This window comes from Triplophysa dalaica, chromosome 25, assembly GCF_015846415.1.
Source record: "Triplophysa dalaica isolate WHDGS20190420 chromosome 25, ASM1584641v1, whole genome shotgun sequence".
In the NCBI taxonomy this organism is placed as follows: Eukaryota; Metazoa; Chordata; class Actinopteri; order Cypriniformes; family Nemacheilidae; genus Triplophysa; species Triplophysa dalaica.
In genome coordinates, this window is record NC_079566.1 from 13,514,263 (window position 1) to 13,525,921 (window position 11,659).

The 11,659-nt window shown below is 38.5% G+C and overlaps 1 protein-coding gene across 1 annotated transcript; it reads right to left on the reverse strand.

Moving 5' to 3' along the window:
* Positions 1 to 1,869: 1,869 nt before the first annotated feature.
* Positions 1,870 to 11,536, reverse strand: LOC130415985 (CMP-N-acetylneuraminate-beta-galactosamide-alpha-2,3-sialyltransferase 1-like). The gene is made up of 7 exons (XM_056742026.1): positions 10,717 to 11,536; positions 7,839 to 8,171; positions 4,872 to 5,065; positions 4,267 to 4,446; positions 3,695 to 3,740; positions 3,405 to 3,524; positions 1,870 to 2,993 (listed from the first exon to the last, which is right to left on the reverse strand). Exons 2-7 carry the CDS (start codon positions 8,100 to 8,102, stop codon positions 2,826 to 2,828), a joined length of 972 nt encoding a protein of 323 aa, XP_056598004.1. The 5' UTR covers positions 8,103 to 8,171; positions 10,717 to 11,536; the 3' UTR covers positions 1,870 to 2,825.
* Positions 11,537 to 11,659: the final 123 nt, after the last annotated feature.

Here is an 11,659-nt window from a genome sequence, read left to right on the forward strand (position 1 = left end):
ATTCTGCCAATAAAATGTAAAAAATAACCAGCAAACAATTGAATATGTTCCCATTCTTGAACATATTATTTGGTGTCCCCCAAAAATAGACCACTTTTTTAAGGAACTGTTTTTATCAGCATCAGCCCTCCAAACAGCAAGGCTGTGCAGCAATAAACACCTTTGAGTGTGTGTGTATGTGTGTGCGCCCGCCTTCCCGTGCACGTGCGTGTGTATGTGCGCTTGCCCGTGCTCGTGCGTGTGTATGTGCGCTTGCCCGTGCTCGTGCGTGTTCGAACTTCGATAGAGGAGCCGCCAGAAAGACCATAGGCTCGTTTAAAAGCACGCTTCGGTGCCCATCCTCATATAGCATGTTCATATCGCAATGACAATAAAAATACGATGAATTTTATCTTTAAGCACTAGGCTACTTTGTAAACTTATAAAAAAACTCAAACTGCAATGCAAACTCTGAAACATGGCCTTAACTTACCTCTCTTTGTGATTCCTTTGCAGGTGTCAAACGAAATTGGATGTTGTCCCGCAGGTTTCAGGGAAAGTTTTGTTACAACAAGTTTCCTAGAAGGCGCACTGTCGTAAAATTCTTCACCAAAGTGTACAATGCCGCTGCTCGCTGACAACGTGCATAATGAATGATTGATGTTCTCTGTGCCGCCCTGCGGACAAATCGTTCATAAGAACCGGTTCTTAATTTTTAGAGGACCGGTCGAACCAGTTCAGCTGAATCGTTCGCGTTTAAGCGTCTCCCGTAAACACTTTATATTATCCACAAATTAATTAAGTTATCACTATCTGGCGTGCATGACAGTCCCGCGGACTTGAACCAATATACCGGAGTCATTTAGTTACATCAACAGCACACACTGAGCTGAACTGCGGTGTGAAGAGAGCACTTATGAGCACGCGCAGCGCTCGTTCTTGAGTCGAGAGTACGCAAAAGTTTTCGGATCATTCGTTTTCAGATCACAAGAATATTGATCTATCAATGTTTTGTTTTGAAGGAGAAAATAAAACATAAATTACTGGACTCGGACGAGACCGACTTGAACATTTGTCGAGACCAATGATGACCAAGTCCGAGAAAGGTCCGAGTGTAAATACCAACGAGTCCAAGACAAGTCCGAGACCATAAAAACACGTCTCGAGTCCGGACTCGACAGCACTATGAAAATGGTTCTAACTTAAGGTTACGATGCTTTTGGGAAAGGCAGCTCAGCCTGGACTGTATGACACAAAGATGTTGTGCGTGCGTCACCATTCGGTTCTATCATGTTTGCCTCTGTTCTGCACACCCGACTGCATCATACAAAAGTGAAAACAAACCTTCAATTACCCTCTATATTTCTTCAGTTGTTCATGTTTCTCACAATCTATTTATGAGATTTCTGGCATCAAAGATTTCAATCATTTCAATCATTAACTTCACTATTTCAACCTTTGAAATATAGGCATTCATTACTCAGGGAATATTAAACATATCGGGTTATATCTTCACATTCTATTCTATTCATATCTAATGATTGCATGTTAAAAGCAGATCGCACAAAATGAATTTAACTGGGGTTCATAAATATGCAAATGCAATACTGCTTCATAACTAAATTGCGTGCGGATAAAAATGAGTGGGTTTCTGGTTTTATAAATGGAAAATTGTGCTCATTTTAATGTCAGCTGTTCTGTATGCAACCTTAGACAACAGCCTTGGGCGCTGTAATAATGTTTGGCTCACACCTCCATCTACTGATCAAACACTAGAACAATGTCCGTTTCCATTCTTCTGGCTCACATTAAATTTATTTTAGCACATAATTGATTTCTTCAATGGTACACAGTCAGAAAAACATAAAGGTCTCTCACATATTTATTTTATACTTGATTCCATACGCACCAATGCACATTGCCCTGTCAAAACTGATATGCTCATTCCCCACACCTGTCTTCAGTTTCCTCTAAACATTTAAATATCCTTTTGACCACCCACGCCACCGAGTGTAGAGAGTAAAAATTGCATGGAATGAGTGGCTCTTGAATGGCCCAAAAATATTTACATTACAGATACAATAGATCACACTATAGCCCATTCAAAAAACAGTTTAGCCCAGGTGTTGTGCCTAAAACACAACAGGCCAGGCAGGTTATGCACGCTCCTCAATTACACGCTGTTCGATTGGCTGATTCTAACCCCTCCCTTAAGGCTGCTTAGTCGAACTTTTCCGTTCAGAAAATGTGACTTTCAGATAGCAGCGAAACCAATAAAACATTACTTAAAATAAATCGCATTTACCTGGAAGAGAAGCTCTCCAGAGCAAGAGAAGAGCATCTGAAGAGCAGGTAAAGCGGATTGTTATGCCTTCCGTGGCAAATCGGATGTTGTGTTGTACGAAGTGCGGGTGCTATATTCTACGTTTTAGTTATAGAATTTTAAAACTACAACAGATTACGCTGAAATAAGAGCGTTTTATTGGGAATTCTATTTAAATACGAAAAAACAGAAGAGCATAGCATTGATAAGTTTGCTTTTGGTTATTTCGAAGCAGTGGCCATTGAAGGACCCAAGATGTGGCATTGCATAAAGTTTTTTTTTTAAACGCACAGCATTTAATGCAGGCTTGTTAAAAAATGTAAAGAAACTTAATTCATTAACAATATTATTAAGTGCACCCATAGGAGGCCAATGCACTACAACAATATATTTAAGCAAAATTGCCTGTTGTCTATCTAAGGAATTTATACATTTTATAATTGTATTAGCCTCTCTATAAACTGTTAAGCACCCCCAAGAAAAACGTCCTGGCGCCGCCCTTGCGTTTCCAAATCGTTTTGGTTCATGTCCAACCCTTGAACATCACAATCCTCTTCTGCTGCTCAAGTCGACGGATTGTCTGATATTCAAAGTCTCCAGCATGACTTTCATTGACATACAGAGTCAACGTTTCATCAAAATAATGATGCCACTTTCCAGCCTTTGTAGCTCCAAACCCGAAAACTTTCACCTGTGAGGGAAGGAGTTCATGTCTTCATCATTTAAAAGAGCTTTAGCACACGATTATGTTCTCACAGAATAACTTGTGTGTTTCATCCTTTCATATTTGAGAAAAAGAAAAATAACAAAGAGGCGATACATTTATCTTGAGTTACAGTATATAGGGAAAGTTATTTGTGTACTGCAAGCTGTTCCGTTCCATTTATCTTTGTCACTGGTCCAGAAGTGACACATCCAAATCAAATTAATATTTACAATCCAAACAGAGACTACTTGTTTTTAAATAAACAGCTTGTACTAAAAACCTCAATGGAGAGGTGAACGTTAAACAAACCTCACAAATGTCTCATTGGAATCACAACACATACAATTTCTCGAGATTTTTTTATTTTATTTGATAGACGTATAATGAATGTTTTACCTCATCACAGATGTGCAGAGCAAACATCAGCGTTAGAAAGCCTGTGGATGGATATCTTCCGTGACTCTCCGTCCAATTCACATAAACATATTTCATAAATTCTGGGTGGAGAATCATCACCTTAAGAGAAAAAAATAACACAAGTCCCTTGTGAAGCACACTTGTGAATGAACTAATATAATGTTGTGATCTAGTATAGTTTGATTTTCTCCTACATTATATTTCAACAAACAAAATCATTTTATGTTGTTAGTAAATGTATTTATTTGAAGAAAATATGTGTTAATCACCTTGTCCTTATTAGCCTTTATTGTGGATGGCACTTTCCTATATGTTCTGGGAACAAACAGAAGAGACCAAATAAAAAAACGTTAACTGAAATTTTCCTATTAAATTAAATATCCCTGTCGTTGTTTTTTTATTAATTCCTCTTAAATTACTTAACAGTTGCATGGATGGTTTTATGGGTAAACCTACAGCAGGATGTTTTGTTTTTAAAGCTGATGTTACAATACTTTCTTCTACTCTAATGTAATACAGACAACTATAGATTTACCAATTATAGTTTAAACTCCTCCTACATGAAAATGTAAAGGGTGTCTCAGCTGTGGACGGGTGTCTATGATTGACACTCAGTATAGCTCCACCCCCAGGCAGAGACAAACGTCATACAGAGATGTTGTTGTTAATGTTTTTGATGACAGATTAGTGCACATGAGTATAAAAAACAGCTCTGCAATAATACATTAAAATATTAATAGTCGTTTTTGATTTCATGGTTACGTTCAATATGAGATTCTCTCTTGGTAAGAGTACAGCATTAGATTTTGGACGTTTTATCATTAGAATGAGTAAATCTTACTTGTTGATGTTTTTAGTGGTGAAGGCACTGATGAGCCACTCCATATCCAGAATCTTAAAAGGATAAAACACCAGGTGAGTTGAGTTGTCCATATCCACAGAGCTCTCAGGGTACATGATCCTGTGAGTGGTTCTGGAACCAACATCCTTCTCAAAACCTTCCGTTGGACCCTTATTTATCCTGAAGGAAAACACAGCAAAACTTGATATTGAATTGAAATGTAGGAATACAACGTTTTGAAAAAAGGTTCAAATACAAATCCAGTTATTTTTTACCCTTATAGCTGCATCCAATGCAATTTCACGCTGAATATTTTCTATTTTATCTTGAATGATATTTGATGATATCATTCTTTGTAAAGAACCAAAAAAGTTTTTGTTGGTTTTAGGCGGATTAGTTGTGCTTCACTCTTTAAAAAAAAGTGCTTCAAAAGTTTCTTTACAGCAATGTCATAAGAACCATTTTTGATTCCCCAAAGAACTATTTCTTTCTTTTTCAAATCTTAATGGACCGTTTTTCCACGGCAAAAAAGACGTTTTGTGTATTTCCTAAACACATAAAAAACACAAAATTAAAGTCAGATGTAAGTTTGTGTGCTTTTGTACCTCATGACAAAATCATTGAAATCTATGAGAGGTCCATAATGGGATCTCAGCAGGTTCCCGGAGTTCCCGACCACAGCGCAGGTTCTGCAGCGGTCTGGACCAGCATCTGAGTAGTGTTCTTTATCCGGAAAGAGCGGAAACAGTTTCTTCACCACCTCTGTGTAGTCGGCAACGCGTGTTACATTTTGTAGACCCTGTGGGGTGGGTAAAAATTGACATAAAGACAATGATATTTTTTTATTTTTTAGGGAAAAAATGAGCTAATTAATTGCAAATATAAATTGTTCTCACCTTGTTATTTCAAACCTGTATGACTTTCTTTCTTCTTCGGAACACAAAATAACTTATTTTGAAAAAAGTTGGTAACCTAACCGTGCCTGAACTCATAAAATTATATTGTATGGACACAAAACCAATGCAAGTGAATGGGTGCCAGTAAACAACATTCTTCATAATTACTTCTTTTGTGTGCTGCGGAAGAAAGAATGTCATGCAGGTTTGAAATGACAAAGTGAGGTGAGTTCATCATGGGCAAAAGCCTCCAGTTCAGTCACATTCTTAGGCTTGCGTACTGCAACTGCTTTCTTTAAGTCTCACCAGAGGTTCTCAATCGGATTTAAGTCTGGTGACTGCGATGGCCACTTCAAAATGTTCCAGCCTTTAATCTGCAACCATGCTCTAGTGGACTTGGAGGTATGCTTGGGATCATTGTCCTGTTGAAAGGTCCAACGTCTTCCAAGCCTCAAATTTGTGATGGACTGCATCACATTGTCATCCAATATCTCCTGGTACTGAAGAGAATTCATGGTACCTTGCACACGCTGAAGCTTCCCAGTACCTGCAGAAGCAAAACAGCCCCAAAGCATGATTGACCCCCCGCCATGCTTCACAGTAGGCAAGGTGTTCTTTTCTTCATAGGCCTTGTTCTTCCTCCTCCAAACATAGCGTTGATCCATGGGCCCAAACAGTTCTAATTTTGTTTCATCAGTCCACAGAACACTATCCCAAAACTTCTGTGGTTTGTCCACATGACTTTTGGCATACTGCAGTCGACTCTTCTTATTCTTTGGGGACAGCAAGGGGGTGCGCCTGGGAGTTCTGGCATGGAGGCCTTCATTACGCAGGGTGCGCCGTATTGTCGGAGCAGAAACTTCAGTACCCACATCTGGCAAATCTTTTCTCAGTTCCTCAGCAGTCACACGGGGACTTTTCTCCACTCTACGCTTCAGGTAGCGCACAGCAGTCTAAGTCAGCATCTTCTTTCTGCCACGACCAGGTAGCGTTTCAACAGTGCCCTTTGCCTTGAATTTGCGAATGATGCTTCCTATGGTGTCTCTTGGTATGTTTAACATCTTTGCAATCTTCTTATAGCCATTGCCCTTCCTGTGAAGAGTAATCACCTGTTCTCTTGTCTTCCTGGACCATTCTCTTGACCTCACCATGTTTGTAACCACACCAGTAAATGTCTAGAAGGAGCTGAGTATCACAGTCATTTTAAAGCTGCCTAATTGGTGCTCATTAGGCTTTATTGCTGCACCCTGATATTCACAGGTGTTTTCATACCTGATTGAAAACACTTCATTGAACCTCTGTTCTTCAGAGTGGTAGTCTTTAAGGGGTTGAATAATTATGTCAATGAAGAATTCACAAAAGAAACATTTACTACTGTATTACAAAACTAATTGATGTCATTTTAGTTGCATATGGTTCTTTAAGAGGTCCTTGTAGGATTTCATTCTGAATACAATTACAAATGTACACTAAATTCCCTAAAACCATTTACAGCATTGGGGGTTGAATAATTTTGAATACAACTGTACATGGCAGCAAGACACTAGTTTGGACCACATGTTCCAGTTTTCACATAAACATCATCAAACATTTCTAAGTCTTATCTGGTTTATACCTGCATAAATAAACTTTTATACTTTTACTCTCCACAGCCATTCTCATGCAAAGCATGCTGGGAACTGCCTTTCATGATCTTGCTGTCATGATTATGCCTCATCTTGTCTTGCTTTTCTAGTCTTGAGGCAGGGTCACGACAGTCCCACGTGTTTTGTGTGGAAGACCCTTGTTAGTTCTCATATTTAATGCCCTTGTGTTGCTGTCCTGTGCCGTTTCATTTTGTTTGCTTTGGTTACTTTGCCTCGTTCCTGTGCTACCAGGTTTGTTGGAGTGTATCTTTGTTCAGTTTTGGCTTTCCCCCAGACATGGATTTTGTTTAATAAAAGTTTAGAGTTTTTCTACTGCTGCCTGCGCTTGGGTTCTCCTCCTTGGTGATCGTGACACCAACCCTTCTTGCGGTTGTTTTTCTAGTTTGAAGTGACGAGATCATGACAGCCCTATGTCTTGTGTTTTCAACCACCTGGCTATTGTTTGATTCTGTGTGCCATGTACTCTCCTGCTGTGTCTTAGCCCCGCCCCCTTGTTTCCATATTCGTTATCCCGATCTCAGTTCAAGTCCTTCACCTATTGCCCTTGTAATGCATCTTTCGTTCCTCTCATATTAAATGCCCTCTTGTGTTTGCTATCCTGTTCTAGATCGTTTGTCTTTATGCCCTTCTGGTCCTGTTGCCCCTGGTCTCTTTAAATTAAGTCAAGTTTTGTTTTGTAAAAGATATTTTGTTCATGTTTTTCCCCTGAAGGGATTGTTCTGTTCAGTCTTGTTTTCATTTTGTTTAAATAAATGAGTTTTGTTGAAGGGCTGCCAGCATCTAATATTCTTTCGTGTCAGTTTCCTGGAACTGCCCAGCCCGTCTTTAAACAGGAAAATCTTCCATACTGTATGTTCATATTTTTCTACATGATTCGTGCAAAAACTGCATGTGATCCATATGACTTAAACCAATGTGCCTAAAACTGTCTTTTAATGAATACACATGTGCTGACAGATTTATCAACTGATTTAAATTGTTCTTGGTTGCACACAACTTTGTGCTTCCTGCAAATTTTCAGCAAACTCACCTTCCACCACCTGAAGACGTCTGTGTGTAACACGCTGTTGCTGCTGTTGAGCAGCAGATGGACTGTCGGTTCATAATGTGCACTGAACCAGTCCGCGCGCCCCTGCTCAAGCGCACATGTGCCACACCCGCACGGAGCGCGCTCGGTCACATAACCAAAATAAGAATTATAGGTAAAAATGACCAAAGAGTTTTGAGAGTAAAAGCAGAACAGGACAATAGTGGAGATGAGGAGTAAAGACAAATAGCGGTGGTGATGTCTCATTGTGTGTAATATGATTGCCACCTCTGGAGTTTGGAGTCGCCAGATATTAGGAAAGCAGATTTATACAACCTACGGAGAGAAAGTTATGTATAATTAAATAAAACATTTAACTTAAACAAAGTTACCAAATTAGATTGAATTAGATTAAAATAGTTGTTCTTATTTTTGGCTTCTTCATTAAATCGATTAGTTTAGACATATCCACATGAAAATAACACTAGACAGCATTGTAAACTTTAACTAATATCTTAGACACTATAGTTTTTTAAACTTACCCTAGTATACTGCAGTGTTAAATACAGCAATGCATTATAGTTCATGCTAAACTATTGTAAACATTTACAAAGAGCAATATTACAGTAGTTTACCCTAAAGTGTAATCAGAACTGTATTTTTCACGTTTGATTATGGATGTAATTGAGTTACATGTTATAGCTGACAGTCACTAGAAACCAATGGCTTATACAGGGGAGGGGCCAGGGGGGGCTCAAGCCCCTGCCTCTTTGGTCAAAATATTAAAGTGCCCTTCTGGTCATACTTAAAAAGGTAATATTAATTATAAAAGTGATAATTATACTAGATAGCAATAGCTTCTATCATCGCAACAAGATAAATAAATAAACATAAAACATTTTTTATTTGCCCTGGGGATGGAGAAGTAGGCGGAGGTTCTTTACGGGGCTGTTTGCGCAACTACTCTGTGTCCTTGGTTGCTTAGTAGCAACAGCAGTAGGTAGCACAGAAAAACTGTGGGGGGAGTAGCTAACTACAATTAGCGATGCTACTAAATTAACTTCATTTTTCACTAGCTTGACGGTAGCTTAACTACCTTGAAAACAGTTTTCAAGTAATTATTACTTGTTTAAGAAAGTTTATCTTAAAAACAGTGTAGTAGTCAATTTCATTAGATTAATCTTGCAAAACTCCAGTTATAATCAAAGTCATTCACCGTTATAATAAGGTTACGTTCACTTTTCTACACAAATTCTATTCTTCTAATCATGAACCAATGAAAAGTGAAGTGCCCGGGGCGAGACCTGTCGCTCCTTCCAAATGTGATGCTCCGCCCCATCGTCTAGTCTCCACCCTGGGACTACTTGTTGGCGTCCCGCCAATCATCTTTACCTTGCCCGCCTTAACATTTCAAATAAGTGGAGACTTAAAGAAAGGTGTGCTTTACGAAATACACGTCCTGAGACCAAAACACTGCTAACGTTACATTCAATACGAAAGTAATTTCCGCAGCTCACAACGATTGACGTCTTATAACGCGCTATTTAGGCTCTTTCCCATAAACTTGATGTTGTTTGCAACGTTATAATTGGCAATCCACAGCCAGGAAGTCGGTTTGTGCACAAGGTAGGTTGGCTTGCTAAACGCTTCTTGTAACCTTGAAAGTAACTGCATGAACCCACCAAGCAATTTTTGGTCTAAAAGACGTCTATTAGCCGTCTAAATCCAGCCCAGACGTCTAGGCTAAAACAAGGCTGAATTTGGGCTGTCAGTGAAAATCTAATAGACGTCTAACCACAGCCCAAGAATAGACCAATCATCAATTACACAGCTATTGAAGGACTACATATACGTGTGATAGACAACAAAATGAGGCTAAAGGATTCTTTTCACTCAAATATAACAGGTTCTAATAAATGAAAAACATCCAAACAAATTAAATATAAAGGATTTATTTAGAAAAATTATATTAACAACTTATACAAACATAAAAATGATCAAATACAATATTTAATTTTATAAAACAAATCAATTGTTGCCTTTATTCCCATACCCACCACCCCCTGCTCTCCCTGGTGCCTGTTTAAAATGGCCAGAAATGGCATTTTTTATTTCTAATTCTGTTCCCGATGGAAAATTGGTCATCACTGCGTCTGCCAAACGAGAAAAAGAAAAACAATTGCACAAGAAAAGCTTTGTTTACAATCATCTTTTAACTAATTACAGTAATTGTGACAGTCATTCACTTTTGCTTGGATGCACACTAGCTGGCCAATATAGAGTTAAGATACATGTATATGATTTCCAATGGAATATAGATTGATACTATATAATTTATATCAATATTGTTAATGGATTTGTATTAATAATTGAACATTTTTGCCTGCATGATGGTGATGCACTAATTATATATACACACACACACACACACACACACAATTACACATATATTAGGGGTGTAACGATACAGGTGTTGAACTGTTCGGTACGAGGCTTTCGGTCTGATTTTCAAACCATTTTACCTGCTGACCAAAATGTTGTTTTTTCAAATGTAAGCGCACTCATAATGTTAGAGATGCTGGCGAGAACACAACATTGACTGGCAAATGCAATGTAAGTGGAACGAAACTGAGCTACTTGTTATTGTGTTTGTGTGGACCGTTTATCAGTTTGGACCAATGTGTTTCATCCTTACCAGCTTGAATTTAGATCAATTTTAGTTTTAGGCCACACAGTTGCAGTAACGTTACACGTGCAGGTAACGTTAATTGTTGGAGAAAACAAATACTCTGCAATGCTCACGCTATTATTTCACGGTTCCTACACATAACAAATAATGAATTTAAATACTGAACATGTCAAAAAGAGCACGCATACTTACAATTTTGAATTAGAAATGGTAAGGTTTTGTGAGTGTTGCTCTCCGACAGGTTCAACTGCTGTCTCGTTTAATATAAAATTGAAAATGGCGGAAATGTTTATCGCGAGATCTGGCTAAAGTGATCTCGTCTGGCGATGGCAGTAGTCCCAGTAGGAGTAGTCATGTCTCAGTAGGGCTTCGCTTGTGCCATCTAGCGGTTGAAAATTCGAAATTTGATTTGTATTAAACTTCACATGAATGACAGTCCATATGTAGAATGTCTATGACTATGAATTTTATGTGACAGCAAAGAAAACGCTAGTTCAAATGTTTTCAAAAGTGTGGGCTAAAAGCAGTCTACAGGCCGTGTAATTATCGTCGCTAAAGACCATGTCATGAAATGGCATATTGATATGATTTTATAACAACTATCTTATGCGCTACCTAAAACTAAAATGATTTTTTGACTCAAAATGGGCTAAATTAGTCGGTCTGACTAGGCGCTAAATCGTGACTACGGACAGCCTAGAACGTGAAAGAAATTAAACTAAAGCTTGCAATCACTGTTGACTTTGATTGCATGGAATTTCATACATCTGGTAAGTTATCGTATAAGTTATTTTGGTCAAAATTACATGTATCCAAATTCAAAGTTATGTTGGCCTGTGGGCTGCGGGCTATATCGGGTATAACCTAGACGGCGAAATGACGTCTATTGCTTGCGGGGAAACAGCCCGTCCAACTACGATCTACATCGTGTCTACGCACAGCCTACACATATAACATGCCAAATAAAGCAAACCAAACACCTCGTCATCACAGTTGACTTTGCTAACATGACGGAATATCATACATCTCGCAAATTAACTAGGATAAATTTACTTTTAACCAGATTAAATGTTATTTGAGCTAAAAGTGGGTTACACATATCCGGACTATATCGGGTCTATATTTAACCTAGACG

Coding starts and splice junctions, on each gene's coding strand:
- LOC130415985 (XM_056742026.1), bottom strand. CDS start 8,102: ATGAGACATCACCACCGCTATTTGTCTTTACTCCTCATCTCCACTATT. Junction 4,447..4,871: donor TTCAATGATTTTGTCATGAG/GTACAAAAGCAC, acceptor GTTTTCCTTCAG/GATAAATAAGGGTCCAACGG. Junction 3,741..4,266: donor ACCACTAAAAACATCAACAA/GTAAGATTTACT, acceptor GTTTGTTCCCAG/AACATATAGGAAAGTGCCAT.